Source organism: Lepidochelys kempii, chromosome 5 (assembly GCF_965140265.1).
Source record: "Lepidochelys kempii isolate rLepKem1 chromosome 5, rLepKem1.hap2, whole genome shotgun sequence".
NCBI classification, from domain to species: domain Eukaryota; kingdom Metazoa; phylum Chordata; order Testudines; family Cheloniidae; genus Lepidochelys; species Lepidochelys kempii.
The window spans coordinates 109,497,070-109,514,815 of record NC_133260.1 but is presented as its reverse complement, the minus strand read 5'-3'; the positions used below and the strand labels follow the sequence as shown (position 1 = coordinate 109,514,815).

General features: G+C 39.4%; 1 protein-coding gene across 6 annotated transcripts in view; it reads left to right on the top strand.

Moving 5' to 3' along the window:
* The window catches only part of ZDHHC21 (zDHHC palmitoyltransferase 21), a 65,642-nt gene that overhangs the window by 34,116 nt on the left and 13,780 nt on the right, over positions 1-17,746 (top strand). For 5 of the 6 annotated variants that reach the window (XM_073345422.1, XM_073345425.1, XM_073345419.1 and 2 more), the window contains one exon: positions 764-880. In XM_073345422.1, coding sequence (XP_073201523.1) covers positions 764-880 — 117 coding nt within the window. Of the gene's footprint in view, positions 1-763; positions 1,094-17,746 lie in introns of those variants that run through there. The other variant, XM_073345423.1, reaches the window with a different exon arrangement.

Sequence of the window (17,746 nt, the reverse complement as noted above, 5' to 3'; positions counted from 1 at the left end):
TTGTCTCATACTATAGAATTAGAATTTATAGTCCCTATTTCATGATGAGATATCTTTGAGCTATAATGTATCTTAATTAAAACTATCTTTAGATTGGTTTTTTCTTCAAAAAGCATTTTATCAAAAAAATTTGATTTAAATAAAAAAATCTGTTTATTTTTTTATCCACCCTGAAATAAATGGTATTCTATTATTGTTTAACAGCACAATTAATCATGATTATTTTTTTAATTGCTTGACAGCCCTAACTCTATATTTTTATTTTATTACAGTGCCATCTTTGAGTCAAGCTCTAAGTGTTATTTTTTTTAAGAAGTGTTATTAAAATAATGTAATAGACTATGGCTAGAGCCAAGATACGGAAGCCTTATAGCAGAGAGAGTTTCCTTGTGAAGACAAGTGTGTACAGAATAGCATGTGGCATGCTTTGCTGTGGAAAAGCCAGGAATAAACTAGCAGGGCTTACTATACTACCAAACCTTAAATAGTGGATTGAGTTTTTTGAAAATCTAGCACACCTTTTTGTATGTCTGAATGTATAAATAGAAAACACATATTTTATAGGTTTTGAGTTTTTAGCATTTATGCATTGAAAAAATACCACCAAGCTCATATAAATGCATTGCTTTAGTCATAAATGTCTATCTTCTTTTTATCATAAATGAATCACATCTTATCTAATGTTATTGCTTTGTTCAGGAATCATTTTCTTCATGTAATTTTTGAAAACTAAACAGTCTTTTCTGTTTCCCTTTGTTCATAGGATCTCTTTGTATTTAGACATGAACTTGCCTTGCTAAGAATATCGACCTTCATGGGCATAATAATGTTAGGTGGAATAAGTGGACTCTTTTACACTCAACTCATGGGTATTTTCAATGTGAGTATTTCGTTGTTCGATTTTTCAGATAGTTTTATCAGTGTATTGTAACTCAATTATATATTTGCATACTGTCAGGCAATGTGGACCACATATAAAATCAATAAAAATATATGAACAGAGGGACTGTTGTATTAGTAGTCCATCTTTGTCTGGCAGTACTCTGTAGGAGGGGAAAGTGTAAGAAACCCTTGAGTTTTCCGTAGTGGAACAGTTATGGAATAACCAACCCATAGGGGAAATATTTTCCTTATTTCCATCAGTTAGTGAATGGCTTTTGCCCTGTTAAGAGTTTATATCATTAATTTTTTCCTATGTAGTGTAACTCTGGATCTATAATGCAATAAAAGGTATGCAAATGTGTTACCCTTTTTAAAATTTTACAGTATTTTGGCCTCAATTACACTTTGAGGCTATGAGTTAATTATACATTCTGGGTAGAAGAAGCTTTTATTAAATGTTTAATAAAAGCATATATTTTGAAGTTTTCTATTGTTAAGTTTGCAGAAGCTTGGTTTCTTATTATTAGCAGATATTTTGTGTTCCTGTTCATTACAGTTGGAAAATTTCCTTTTTGCTGTACCTTGTTCTTTCATACCCAAGTCCACTTTGTTGTTTAGTTTGCCCCCTTCATTCCACTGCGTGAAATCAGATTGTAAGGTCTTTTGAGCAAAGAGTTGGTGTGTTCTAAGCTGTACTGTGGAGTGCCTCGCATGCTATTGGGCAGTGTTGTAGAATAATGAATACTTGTAAACGGAGCAAATTTGATATGAAATCGATAAAACACAAATTTATTTTTAAAGAGCTGTTTTAATAAATTAAGGGTAAAAGTCCTGATAGGAGTTGTAGTTAGCAAGAGACAATCATTAAGCCAGGAAATTCAGAGCTGAGGCTAAATTTAAAAGAAACCCAAACATCTGAAATTACGGGAAGTCACAGTTTAAGGTATTTATGCTACATTAGCATCTGCCCCCTGGAAAGCTCTCTTGTGATTTACAGAGATGCACAGGAGTGGGTGTAAGTGGGATTGGCTAGAGCAGAGGCCTTTGGAGAGTGGTGAAGCAGAACAGGCAGAATTCCTGCCCTTTTTCCAATGCTTGTGCTGGATCCTCTGTGCAAATTGTGACTAGATGAGTTCAGCAAACTAAAGTTTCACTCTTCTTTCCCTTTTTTTAGAAGGGATGCTGAAATCAGGTTTACAAAGAAAACTGAGTTACAAACTTAAATAATTCTAACCTGCTCCATAATCCAAACAAACTAGCACCACTGCATAATACAATCTGCTAAAAAAAAGCTCAATCATCGTCCTATAACTTTATAGAAAACAAAGCCGATAGTTCGTGTTCGTTGTTGAGAAGGGATAATGCAAGTATGCTGAAATGATTAATTTTAACTTCATCTAAATAAGATTCAATTAATTTTTACTGCCAACCCTGCAGACTCATCATGGGATCTGTAATGTAGCAGGATTCTTACCTTCTTGTTTATCACCAGAAATAAAGAATCAGGCCCTCAAACTAAACCCCTGCAACTTCATTGTCTTTATAGATTACACCCACAGTGATTCGGTGCAACTGCATTCTCTTTAATAGGTTTGCAAGGTGTAAGTGATTGGAACTTAATAAGCAGTCTTGTTAATGAGGCACAAATGGAATATAATTCATAGCTCTCTTAGCTATGCCAGTTCTACAAGGCTAACAGGAATAAAAACAACTGAACATGTATTTTTGTCAATACACTGAGAAGAGAAACTCTGAATGAATACAATGGGCAGATGAATGAGGTGGCACCTCTTTATACTGCTCTTCATTGTGGGTTGAGCTAAATATTATCTTAACTAGAACTTGTTGAAAAAGCAGTAAACATTTCACAATTAAGAAAATTGGTTTTACAAAATTAGATGTATTTATACAAAAATTTTAAAAAATGACCAGCTCTAGTCATAAGAGAAAGTTACAAGCCATTACAAAATATTGTATTTGATCTTCAGGTGCACGTGAGTGTCATTATTGAACACCTGAAGGAGGGAGATGGATGGGGAAAGAGATGGCTTGCTGCCTCCTCCCTGTTATCCTTTCTCAAAATCCTGGAGTTAGGCAGGAGCTGTTTTTTCAGCTCCTAATGAAAGTTAGAACAGCATTAGTCCAAGATTGCCAGAGCACAACTCTGACAGTTGGCAGCCATCTGCCTGAAGCATTCGGCCACTTCTCTTTCATTCATTTTTATATATTTTATTTATATATATAAAAACAAACACACACACACACACACAAGGAAAATTCCATCTTCCCATGGTTGGTGGAAGGTAACAGGATAATCGCTTCAGCAGGATCCTCTGATGTCATGGTGGGAGGCTAGTAAAAGCAGATTATCTGTGACCCAGATAAAATAATTAGAAATTACTTGGACACTTACACATAACGGATCTACTAATCTCATTTCCAAAGTTAAAAAAGATCTGTCTCGCAACATAACACTACCAGATGTTTCAATTGAACTGCATCCTTTGCGGAGACTAATCTGAACCCTAATTTTAAAGGATTACCTTTGATTGTTTTTATTTAAAATACCAAACGGGATGTGGTTTCATTTTTCCATATGTTCTTACAAATGATTAATATAGAATTAAAGGATTTTTGTTCAGTTTTTCAGCACAGCCCAGCAATTTCATGTCTTTCTGTATTACATAATATAGCTGTATTACACAGATGATATGTTGTTTTCCATGCTAGCTATTTAATATTTCTCCAGTCATTGAGCTACATACTGGATAGATTACCATAGTTCTGATAAATATTGTGTAGTCTCTGCTAAATGTTGATGCTTATATTATCATAAATTTAATGGGCGGTGACTTTAGTAATTTGATTAATGCTGTCAGGCTTTCCTGTTAATTAATTCTTTAAACAGTGTACAGTGATATGCCAGTATCATTGGACATCAATACTGTGTGGATGGGGTAGAGATATTTTCTCTTTATTTACTCTGGGAAGGGCTGGAAGAGAAAATATTTTAGCACCTGGTGTTGAGTAGCTTGGTCTATTGTTCTTTGTGATGCCTTGACCATCCATCTAACCTCTTGTCCTTTATAAGCATTTTAATGTGATCATTTAGGTTAACTCCTGTATTGTGTTTCAGAGTAACAGCCGTGTTAGTCTGTATTCGCAAAAAGAAAAGGAGTACTTGTGGCATCTTAGAGACTAACAAATTTATATGAGCATAAGTTTTCGTGAGCTACAGCTCACTTCATCAGATGCGTACTGTGGAAAGTGTAGAAGATCTTTTTATACACACAAAGCATGAAAAAATACCTCCTCCCACCCCACTCTTCTGCTGCTAATAGCTTATCTAAAGTGATCACTCTCCCTACAATGTGTATGATAATCAAGTCACACCACTGACTTCCTGAGGAAACTACAATCCATTGGTGATTTTCCTGATAACACCATCCTGGCCACTTTGGATGTAGAAGCTCTCTACACTGACATTCCACACAAAGATGGACTACAAGCCGTCAAGAACACTATCCCCGATAATGTCACGGCTAACCTGGTGGCTGAACTTCGTGACTTTGTCCTTACCCATAACTATTTTACATTTGGGGACAATGTATACCTTCAAATCAGCGGCACTGTTATGGGTACCCGCATGGCCCTACAGTATGCCAACATTTTTATGGCTGACTTAGAACAACGCTTCCTCAGGTCTCGTCCCCTAACACCCCTACTTTGCTTGCGCTATGTTGATCATCATGTGGACCCATGGAAAAGAAGCCCTTGAGGAATTCCACCATGATTTCAACAATTTCCATCCCACCATAAACCTCAGCCTGGTCCAGTCCACACAAGAGATCCACTTTCTGGACACTACAGTGCTAATAAACGATGGTCACATAAACACCACCCTATACCGGAAACCTACTGACCGCTATGCCTACCTACATGCCTCCAGCTTTCACTCTGACCACACCACACGATCCATTGTCTACAGCCAAGCTCTGCGATACAACCGCATTTGCTCCAACCCCTCAGACAGAGACAAACACCTACAAGATCTCTATCAAGCATTCTTACAACTACGATACCCACCTGCGGAAGTGAAGAAACAGATGGATAGAGCCACAAGAGTTCCCAGAAGTCACCTACTACAGGACAGGTCTAACAAAGAAAATAATAGAACGCCACTAGCCGTCACCTTCAGCCCCCAACTAAAACCCCTCCAACACATTATTAAGGATCTACAACCTATCCTGAAGGATGACCCAACACTCTCACAAATCTTGGGAGACAGGCCAGTCCTTGCCTACAGACAGCCCCCCAACCTGAAGCAAATACTCACCAGCAACCACATACCACACAACAGAACCACTAACCCAGGAACCTATCCTTGCAACAAAGCCTGTTGCCAACTGTGCCCACATATCTATTCAGGGGACACCATCACAGGACCTAATAACATAAGCCACACTATCAGAGGATCGTTCACCTGCACATCCACCAATGTGATATATGCCATCATGTGCCAGCAATGCCCCTCTGCCATGTACATTGGTCAAACTGGACAGTCTCTACGTAAAAGAATAAATCGACACAAATCAGATGTCAAGAATTATAACAGTCATAAACCAATCGGAGAACACTTCAATCTCTCTGGTCACACGATTACAGACATGAAAGTTGCGATATTACAACAAAAAAACTTAATATCCAGACTCCAACGAGAGACTGCTGAATTGGAATTCATTTGCAAATTGGATACAATTAACTTAGGCTTGAATAGAGACTGGGAGTGGCTTAGTCATTATGCAAGGTAACCTATTTCCCCTTATTTTTTCCTACCCCCCCCAGACGTTCTTATTAAACCCTGGATTTGTGCTGGAAATGGCCCACCTTGATTATCATACACATTGTAAGGAGAGTGGTCACTTTAGATAAGCTATTACCAGCAGGAGAGTGGGGTGGGGGGAGGTATTTTTTCATGCTTTGTGTATATAAAAAGATCTTCTACACTTTCCACAGTATGCATCCAATGAAGTGAGCTGTAGCTCATGAAAGCTCATGCTCAAATAAATTGGTTAGTCTCTACGGTGCCACAAGTACTCCTTTTCTTTTTACTGTATTGTGTGTTGTTTCATCACCCAGTGGCAAATGGCTTTCAGCACCTGCTTTTTGTTGTTAGTTGTAAACAGTGAACTCCTGAAAATAACTTGTAAATTCTTATATATCAGTATTTGAGCTTTTTTGACGAACACTTGCCTTTGACAAATTAAGAGGGACATTGTTCATTTCATTAGATTTGCTTTTCTTTTAAAAAGAGGATAACTTGTGTTTATGTTCCTTTTTTTTCCTGTGTGTTTTTGTTTGATTGTTTTAATTCCCATTACTTAGGGAAATGAAGAAAAAGTTGAATTTATCCAAATGAATTTTGTGTAATATTGTTGTCCACTTGGGGGATTTTACTTGTCCCCTTGGGGGATATCAGTTTTTATTTAGGAGATTAATATTTTATTTAACAATGCATGGTAATTGAAAATTTTAAACTGAAAAATATACAAGAAAAGAAAAGAAATTTAGATCAGCAGATAAAATCCCTGCATTTTTGTTGTATAAACGGTGACTCAGATAATCATTCTCAATGATGAAGTATATAAAGAATACTACATTTACATAATTAAAACTATTCTGTAAATAAGGAATAAATATATTCAAAATACTTAATTGCAGTTTTGCTATTCTTTCCCCACTTTGCAATTTTAATCCACTACTTTTTAATGTACATCACATATTTTCTTATGCTATCATCAATACACAAATGATATAACTCTGATCCAAAATGCTTTTTGTCTCAATAATTAAGTATCTTATCATTACAAATATTTGCAGTCATATGTTTAATCAGATAATCTATTAAATACTGTTTTGATTAGTCAAATAATGAGGGCTTTACCTATTTTTCAGACACACCAGAAATGTAATCAAAGAACTATAAATCCTTGTAATTAAGTTTACCAATGCAACAGTCAGGGCCAGAGTTGGAAATCAGTATTTTAAGGCAATCGCCTGTACCTGGACAGAATAAAATAGAAAATAATTATGGTATTTTGTGTGTGTGTACTGCAAAAATAGAAAATTATTAGAAAATGTATTCAGGCAACATTCTGTCCATTTGTCTCTCCCTTACTCTTATTCCTCTCTCTCCCCCATCCTCTCCCCCCAGTTTTCTGCCTTCTCTACCCCCATCCAAATATAGGTAAATCTACCCTTAGAAAGCTGCATAAAGCTCTGAAAATTAAACTGTAGAAAGCAATTATACACAGTCCTTGAATGGAGGATAGTAGACTAGATCATCTAAGAGGTCTTTTCGATTTCTAAATTATTACTGTATTACCTGCTAAACCCTTTATTTTATTTTTTCTAGAAATGTGGTCTATATTTATTTCATATAGTTAACATCCTACTCTATCTTTGAAGCATTTTGTCTTCCAGGTAATTTCAAAAACACAACTTTATTTAAAAATTATGATTGAAACCATCCAGTCCCTTTTATGACATGGTCTAAAGCATAAGGAGTAAATTTGTTTTACACCCTGCATCTTCACAAATTTACTTATGAAAAATAATCAGAGCCCCACCTATCTCACCAGGTATCTTTTTTTGTTTATCCCAACATAAACTTCAAAATGAGTAGTAAATATTTTTATTTAAATAAGTAACATACAGTATTACTAAAGGGAATTGATGGCATTATTTTTGAAAGTATAATTTGCAGTTGTAACAAATTCTGCATATTAGAATATTGTAAAAAACTTATTATCCTCTTCATGGAAATAAACACAGAAATTAAAATAATCCCGTTAGGCAATTGCGGTAAGAAATAGTTTTTGTATCTAAGATACTTAAATGCTTTTCTGAATGGAAGCGTAAATAAAACTGAGACACTGAAATAAGCAACCATAATAATAAGGCAAAGTGTGACCTCTTACAAAGTTCAGGATTTTTATTAGAATATTTAATTTTCTGTCAAATTATACATCAGATCATTTAGCTAGCAGCTTCTTGGGGAGAAAGGAGAGTAGTCAGATTTGATTTGCTAAACCTTGTTCTCTGAACGTTCCTTGTGGTGGTAATGATGAGGACTAAGGGAAATGGTAAATGTCATAGTGTGATCTAATTATGCATATATCTGCCTCTAAAACACCACAAACTTGGAAATAGATTGGACAGTCGCTCTTGATCTTTTCTTATTATTCCCTCTCCAGTTATCATGAGTTCCCAAAATTGTTGTCAGATGCTTTCTTTTCATCACATCACTTTTTTAGGTATCTGACAAATTGGGCAGAAAATACATAATCTGCCAAAAAATCTGCTTAGCCAGATTCATCAAGGCACTGAGGAGAATTTGGGTTATTTCCCCAGAGGTAGCATAATGCAACTTTCTTTTTAATCTCTCACACAGAGAAATCTTTTTAATCAAAGAAAGATAGAGGGGGAAATAGAACAACTAGCCTGAACCCAGATTATTCAAATAATTTCCAGGCTAGATTTACAAACAAACAAACCCTAATCATGTACATTTAATCACATCAAAATTCTAGATTAAAAATAATTTTTAAAAAATTTGGCCACAAGTAAAATCATAATGAGACTGATAACCTATATACAGTATGGCCAGCCTTGTTGTCTGGGCAAACAGTAAATAGAAACATTAATTTAAAAATATTTAGCATTCCTTATGAAATGTTGATATTTGATACTTCACAAGGGCTCACCTGTCATTTCCATATGCACAGTGAAAGGTTGGTAGACAGATGAAAGAAATAAAAGACTGATGTTTTGTTCAAATACTAAGGTACAGCAGTATGCTCTCTTGTATTCTGAGATAACAGCTATGGCTGCAAGTTCAGAAGGGCCACTAAGGTTTTTTTCCTCTTTCTTCTTAATTGCTCTCTCCTTCTACATTGCAATGCACTGAAGGGTTGGAAACGATGCACTGTGCAGATATGACCGTATGCTTGCGTTCATTATAATTCAGGTATTAAGTAGAGCTCTGTTGATTAGACATCACTTCTGCTAGCCACAAGAAAGTAATTGAACAAGAGATTTCTGCTCCATGCTTCAGAGTTAGTCCTGAGAATTACAAATTGGTGTTTGTCGATTGGAAAACTCAAATCTACGGTCTAAGCAAAGGGAAAATATTCTTTCAATATGTTTGTTCCATCATAAGTTAGTTCATGATTATTCCATCTTCTAGCACAATTTGTTGTCTGGTGCACATTATCTTTTCTTTTAATGCTTTTCTTCAAGTAGTCAGTTATGTTAATTTTAAAAAGTATCTTTATGAAAGATGTATTCCTCTTAGCCGGCATTCACCCAGGTGGGGTCATTTTTTCAAGTGCTTCTTTAGGTTGGTCTGCAGGATTCACTCAGCTCTCATTGATATCTCTTCATCCCTCTCATAACAGCCTTAGTCATTGCAGCATCTTCTTTTCCTTGGAGATTGCAGGCAAGCTGCTTTTTCAGACTTGTTGCCAAAATAAGAAGACAGTCAGCACCCCACCACCAGAGACCAAATGCAACACCTGTGCTGCATCCCTTGCTTCAGCTCTTAAAATTATAAGCTAACTGTAGCTTTTCTACTTATTTCCTTGAGATTTCTTTGCATTTCACACTAATCTAACCTTGAATTCTTTTGCTTGACTTAGCGATCCTTATAACTCTTCTGTTTCTGAATAACCACATGCACACTAATTCTAATGACAATAGGTGGTTTTGGAGTGCGGAGGACCAGATTATTGAGTTGGTCAGATGCTTTTTCTTCAAGGACTGTCCCTGTATTATTGTCCCTGTTATTTACCCTGTATTTTATAGTTTACTTAAAACCTTAAAAAAAAAAAAAATTCTGTTAGCTGTTCTCTCTCTCTCTCTCCTCAATTCCCCCTCTCCCAGCCCCCCGCCCCCATCTCCCAGGTGGGTCTCCAGCTTCAAAAGACAACAAGAAGAGGGAAACGAATACGGCTTTATCTTCCTCCTTTCTCAAAACAAGTATCTTCTGAGGCAGGGGTATACACCCCTCGCCACTTCTCCCCTAAGCCAGAGTCCTCTCAGCATCAAACATCTGCTGATATGTGAGGCAGGCAGGCTCAACCATGGGTACCACCTCCTATGACTTTTCAACCCAACTAGCATACTGGGATCCGGATAGGGCCCAGAGCCTCAGACCCCCACTATCTACCAAGTTCTAGAACAACGCAATTCGCTTTACCACCTGTCCCAGCTCCCTCAGAGACGCAGGAGGAGGAGATAGAGGAACCCGAGGACACACCTGCCACTGACCCGCATTTCGTCTTTATTGCCAGACCAAACAATAATGCCAACCCTGCCCCCCACCCCCCACCCCTCCGCACACTTAGGGGACAATTTCAAATCCTTCCAGGATCTGTTCAAAAGGGTAGCTGAATCCCTGGACATTTCCTTAGCAGAGGTACCAGAGACCCTCCACAAGCTTACAGACATCCTCCAGGCATCTCCATCAGCAAAAATTGCACTGCCTATTAATGCTGCCATTAATGGACCCTGCAAAAATAATCTGGCAGACACCTGCCACAGCCCCACCTTCGTGTAAGAGATCTGACAAGAATTATTATGTGCTAGCAAAAGGGGCTGAAACCGCCCCTTTCGATAAGGACTGGCAAAGGCTAAACCTTTTTGGATGGAAAGTGTATTCCTCAGCTACACTCCAATTTCGCATAACTAATTATTCAGCCTTACTAGCCAAATACACGCACAACCTATTCACTAAAATGTCAACTTTTATCAGGTGACAAAAAGGAACAGTATAAGGCTAACATCTCCGAAGGGTCTCGCATCGCCAGGATGGCCCTACTGGCCTCTCTCAACTCTGCAGACATGGCAGCCTGCTCCACCGCTACGTCCGTGATCATACATTGGGCATCCTGCCTCCACCTCTCTGGGTTCCCTAGAGAGGTCCAGGCCACAGCAAGGACTTTACCCTTCGAGGGTCAGAAATTTTCTGAGGAAAACAGAGATGTGTCTTTAGATACCCTGGAGGATTCTAGGGCCACCTTAAAAACCCTGGGTATCTATGTTCCTGCGAACAAAAAGAAACAGGGCTGATTTTACAACCATCAATTTCGAGCTGCCACATACACCCAGCCTCAAAGACGGTATGACCAATGCTGTAAACAAAGACAGGAAAGATGCCAAGACCAGCCTTCCACATCTCAACCATCTACTTCCAGACAATAATTTTCAAGCTTTGGTTGAGGGCATGAGACCTCCACATTCTTTGATCCCAGAACTAAACCTGATCTCTAGCCCATTTGGAGACCATCTGTCACCATACTACCCAGTCTGGAACACCATCACTACAGACAAATGGGTTCTGGAAATTATCCAGAAGTGTTACCCCACCCCTTCTCCGTCCCTCTTCAGGATCCCCTCTCACGAGCCCCTTTTACAACAGGAAATAAACCACCTCTTACTATTAGGTGCCATGGAACCAGTACCAGCTCAACACAGGGAGAGGGATTTATTCTCATTATTTTCTCACTCAGAAAAAGACCAGCGGATGGAGACCCATCCTGGATTTACGAAAACTCAACAGATTTGTGAGAAAGCAACATTTCAAAATGGTGACTCTATCCACAATAATTCTGGCATTAGAGAAAGGAGACTGGCTCTCGGTCCTCGATCTCCAAGACGCTTACTTTCATGTTACCATTCATCCAGTGCACAGACGATTCCTGCAATTCACCCTGGGGCACCGACATTTCCAGTACAGAGTACTCCCTTTCAGCCTGTCAACTGCCCCAAAGGTCTTTTCCAAGGTTCTTGCCATCGTTGCAGCTCACCTCCGCAGACAGGGGGTGATGATTTTTCTATACCTAGATAACTGTCTTTTAAGGGCACCAACACAATGGGCAGCACTAAACACCACACAAACCATGATAACCCTCTTTACAGATTTCAGGCTACAGATAAATGCGCAGAAGTCCACAAGGTTCCTGTCCAACAACTGGAATTTTATAGTCGCCTATCTCAGTTGCCTCACCGCAACAGCAAGGTTACCCCAACGCCGCTTTCTCACCCTAATCAATTTGATTACAACGATCATGCACAGTCCACAAACATCCACCAGAACATGCTTACAACTTCTGGCGCGCATGGCTGCATTGACGTTCATCATAAAGTATGCCAGGCTACACATGAGATGCTTACAGGCCTGGCTTTGCACTGTCTACATAGCACACAAACAGTCTCTCAACAGATGTCTCACTATGCCCCGCAGGGTAAAGGACTCGCTCACATGGTGGACACAATCACAAAACGTCTGCTCAGGTGTCCCCTTTCAACAGAAAGCTCTTACTACAGTGATCACTATGGACACCTCCCTTGTGGGATGGGGAGCTCATTTACGCGAAAACACAATCCAGGGTCGCTGCTCTCCATCGGAATCCAACCTGCACATAAACATACTGGAATTAAGGGCTGTCAGAAATGCATACAAGCACTTTCTTCCTTTAATCCAAAACATGACCATCAAGATTCTTACAGACAATATAGCATTCATGTTTTATATAAACCGCTAATGGGGAGCACGATCATATCCTCTGTGCACAGAGGCAATACGCCTCTGGAACTGATGCATCACCAACAACATAGACGTTTCGGCATCTTACTTGCCAGGATGTCAGAACACAACAGTGGACCAGCTGAGCAGAGACTTCTCACAAATTCATGAGTGGAAGGTGGATCATGCAACTCTCACAGTCATATTCAACCTATGGGGGTTCTCCATTATAGATCTATTTGCAACAGCTCAGAACGCAAAGTGCCCACAATACTGCTCCAGAGCTGTACATGGATGCCACTCCTTGGGCAACGCTTTCCTCATAAAATAGGAAGCGCCGCTAATGTATGCATTCCCTCTGATTCCACTTTTGAGTCGGGTCATCACAAGATCAGGCAGGACAAATCCAGGGTTATTCTCATCACACCCACATGGCCCAGACAAACTTGGTTCCCAGACCTGAGACAGATGGCAGTGAAACCACTTCAAATCCTTTCAATGATACCTCACTTTCTGACTCAGGACGCATCCATCACCCCAACCTAGCCCTTCTCCAACTCAAGGACGGGTTACTCCATGGCTAATGGGTGTCAACAAAGACTCTTCTGAAGAGGTGAAAGACATACTATTGAACAGTTGCAGACAAAGCACACAGAAAACACACACAGAAGTGGACACAATTCTGCATTTGGTGCCATGATAAACATATTTCTTCACAGTTGGACCATTACCCAGGATCCTAGACTATATACTGGGCCTTAAAAAATTGGGGTTATCCAACTGCTCCATCAGAGTACACCATCACCTCATTCCACAACAAGGTGGACAGAGTCACTATCTTTGCTCACCCAACCACTAAACACTTTCTAAAAGGCATAGAAAACACACATCCCACACTAAAAGACCCAACTCCTATGTGGGATCTTAATCTTGTTCTCTGCAGTCTTATGGGGAAACAGTTTGAACCCCTAGCAACCTGTTCTCTGTTACTTATTCATGAAGGTGGCCTTCCTCATTGCTATCACTTTGGCAAGAAGGGTGGGAGAATTAGGTGCCCTAATGGCACATCCACCTTATGTCACATTTTTCAAAGATAAAATGATCTTACGGCCACATGCCAAATTCATACCCCAGGTAGCCTCTCCTTTTCATCTAAATCAACCCATATACTTACTTGTATTTTCCCCAAAACAGCATGTCGACCGCAGGAAGGCCTCATTTCACATGCTAGACATTTCCATAGCACTAGTTTTCTACCTAGAAAGGGCAAAAAGTTCAGAAAATAATCTTGACTATTTCTCTCTATCACAGAACATTCCAAGGGTCAAACCATTTTGAAACAGAGACTATCTAAATGGATATCGGGCTGTATCCATTTGTGTTACCAAAACAGCCATCTACCAGCTCCGCTAGGAGTTTGCACACACTCCACCAGAGCGTTATCAACATTGGTGGCCTTTCTCAATAATGTACACATCATGGACATTTGCAAAGCAGCTACCTGGGCATCTGTCCATATCTTTACTAAACACTACATGTTATAATAGCAATCAGCTACAGACACTCAGTTTGGACTCATGATGCTATCTACCATCCCTGAACCAACTCCGAAGCCTCCCCTCCACTAAGGTGCCCTGCTCAATAGTCACCTAAAGTGGAGCAGCCACAGGGACACTCCTCAGAGAAGAAGAGGTTACTCATCTTGTGCAGTAACTGAGGTTCTTTGAGATGGTTGTCCCTGTGGGTGCTCCACTACCCCCGTCCTCCCCTCTACTTTGGAATGTAACGCTGATCCTCTGGGGTAGAGAAGAAACTGGGGGGACGGTTGGCTGCGAACGTGAGGTAACAGCTCTGAGCAGCGCGAGATGCTCCTACAAATCTCCGATTACAAGCAGAGGGCACCAAAGCACTTGAAGTGGAGCACCCATGGGACAACCATCTCAAAGAACCTCAGTTACTGCACAAGGTGAGTAACCTTCTCATTTTTCTTGAAGGCAGACGTTAAGAGGACTGTATTAATTATGCCATACTTGTGCTACTTTTAAAGTTATTTGTAAATTAAAAACTTTAAACATCAGAATTAGCTGGAAATCAGTACCAAAAATAGCTCTTAAGAATATTAGTATTTCAAGGACTCGAAGCTGGTCATCCATACAGATAACCAAAGCCTCTTAGGTTGAACAGAATACTAACATTGAACAAACTAATGCTTTGCATAGAAGCATAATAAACCGTGACAATATTCTGACCTATAGTCCTCTGGTGAGGTCATACGTTAGAATGTTGGTTATTCTGTTCATTTGGCACCTGAAATAAAGTTGACATTGCTGGGCGCTATTGGGTGGTCAGCCCTTGAAAATTAATTCATTTTTTAGGCTCCTAAATAAAGACTTGGGGTGTGTATACAGTGCAGTTAGACACCCATGGCTGGCCCGTGCCTGCTGCCCCGTGCCGGCTTGCGAGGTGCAGGCTGCAGGGTGGTTTAATTGTGGTGAAGACATTCCAGCTCAGGCTGGAGCCCGAGCTGTAGGAACCTCCAACCTCACAGGATCCTAGTGCACTCCAGCCAAAGCCCAGATGTCTACGCTGCAATTAAATAGCTCCTCAGCCTGAGCCCTGTGAGCCCAAGTCAGCAGGCATGGAGCAGCCGCAGGTTTTTAATTGCAGTGTAGACAAACCATTAGGGGCCTAAGTTTGAAAATATAATTGAATTCATTTTCATTGTTTTCTTTGAAAAGCTGATTTGTTGTTTGAGAGGTGGAGGTTGGGGAAAGCAGATAAAAAGAGCAGTAGAAGTAGTGCTTCTGCTCTGAATCAGGGAAGTAATGGTAAGTGCCTGATGCATGTGTCAAAGAATCCTCTTACTAAGTGTTTTGTCAAACCTGTGGTTCCTTTCTTCATTTGATATCATGGAGCCTGATAACTATATCCATGGTTAATAAAGAAATAAAATCACTAGTTCAATAAGATTTTAGAATTCTTTTTCTAACATCGAAGTTTATCCTGGTAAAAACTTTAAAACAGATGCCTTCTGTCCCGCTTCCATTCTTCTCCCTCAAAAAAGAAAACAAAACAAAAACCAGTCAGGTTTAAATCAGTCAGACACTCCTCGTCTTTCACTGGTTCATTACTTTTCCAACTATATATTTTGCTTATTGAAGAGCTGTGGCCTGTGGCCATATCACCACAAGCTGTGATCTCAGATACAAAGAGCTAATCACAGTCAGCCAGAATCAGCAATAGGATAGGGGACTACTAGGGAAAGCTTTGATATAGCAGGAAGTGATATTGGTGATTCAGTGGATGGCACTCTTTCCTCTGAGCTATACAGAATGAATGGATGTGATATTAAAGGCCTTTATGCTGCTGAAGGTGCATTATTTAAGATGAGACTTAGACATAGTAAGTCCTGCCCATATGCGGTAATTACAGTTCCCCCGACCCTTTTTGGTGGAGTAAGGCACTCTAGACACCTGATCATATTGTAACTTGGGGAAATTACATTCTGCCTTCCTATGTTTCCATCCTGCGTTTTCCTTTGAAATATTATTCTCTTCTTTCTGCTCTAAACTAGTATGCATTGTTGCAGTCTATTGTTAAACAGTTGCCACATTTCACCCCAAGAGATGGGTAAAATGATTACTTTGAAGCATTTGTACCATCAGTAAGCTTTGTAAAGGGCTTTGGTTTCTAGCTAGATGAAAGATGCTATGTAAATGTGAGATCGTTCATATTGGTGTCTAAATAAGGTCTTCCTTCTTCCTTGGCTGATTCTGTACTGAAGTCATAGTAGTGAAATTTGTGCTAACCCACTGATTTCCACAGCAAAAGATTGTGTCCAAAACATTTTTTGACTTGATTGAAGCGTGAAGCAGAATAGAAAACTGGGATGTGAACAAGAACCAGTTTATTCCATCACACATCAGAATTAATTTCAAAGAGATTACAGAAAATTATGGGCAAAAAGACATTGTTTTGGCTCATTCCAGTGTTCAGGTCGGTCTTTAAAGGTTTTTTATTGTGGCAGCTTTAGCTTTCCTTCCAGCAGGACTGAATTTGTACTTTGGAAAATAGCATTCCTTCCTGAAATATGGTATTTCTTTCTGATGTTCCAGGATATTATTAACAGGATTTGCATCCTTTCACCCTTGAATCATTGGTTCGAATTGGACCTGTCTCAGCTGTGAGGAGGAAGAAGGATATTTATGTTTCAGCTGTCTAAGAAGCATACTGAAAAAATGCCCATTGTGTCCTTCCTCCCCAAGCCTGGCTGCTAAGTTTCTTAGGTTGCTGTGAAGTTTCACTTTCATGTGAAAGTAATTTTCAAATTGGCCCAGCTGCTTGGAAGCCATGCTGGGGGAGGGAAGCAGCAGAGGGGACTTGGTTTCTCAAGCAGCTGAACTTCAAAGGAGAACTCTCCTTTCCTCCCATTCCTTTCAGCCTAGCTCACAGCTCTTCAGAAGTGGCTGAGCTGCTTTAAATTCTGAAAAGGTATCCCACAAACAAGGCATTCTGTGCTTCCAATTCAGTTGATGTAAACTGAAAACATTAGCAGGTGGACTTCAGAATTTTTCATTCTGGGGAGAGAGATGGCCACCTGCTTTCACTGCCTTTCCAGCTAAAATCTTTAGTATTTTTAAATGAGTGGAAAGAGGTCTATAAACTTTTGCCCTCTTCCTATTTAACCCTTTCACTTATGTAAAGGCTGTAGTGGGTTATGAGAGAGAAAGTTTAGATGATCATTCCATAGGTATTGATGCTGTAATGTCAGTGAAAAGGCCCTGCCAAACTGTAGACTCAGTCAAAAAGTACAACCACTCAATCAGAATTTTGCTTTCAGCAGTCAGTGTCCAAAGTTATAAATGTTATGATTTTCAGATGAGTACAAAAAATGTTAATGGGTCAACAATGTAAAAAAACATGCTACAAAACTAGATTATACTAAGACTAACACGACTGCTACTCTGAAACCTGACATTTGGAATGTTATTTTTGGAAACAAAAGTGCTAGTATGATGCCTCAAAGCTTTAATAAATAGGAATTATGTGAGGAGAAAGGGAGGGAGAGGTTTGAGCTAACAGCCTATCCCACAGCAGCACCATTCATTCTGAAATTGTCTAATTAGTCACTAGTTTTAAAAGTGGCTTTATTTTTGGTACTATCAAGAGGTTGATTTCCAGAACTGAAACATCTTTGCAACTATAGAGGGAGCTTTAATTTAAAATGGAAACATTGATGTGAACTTACTGAAGCATCATGTGGTAGCAATGTGTATT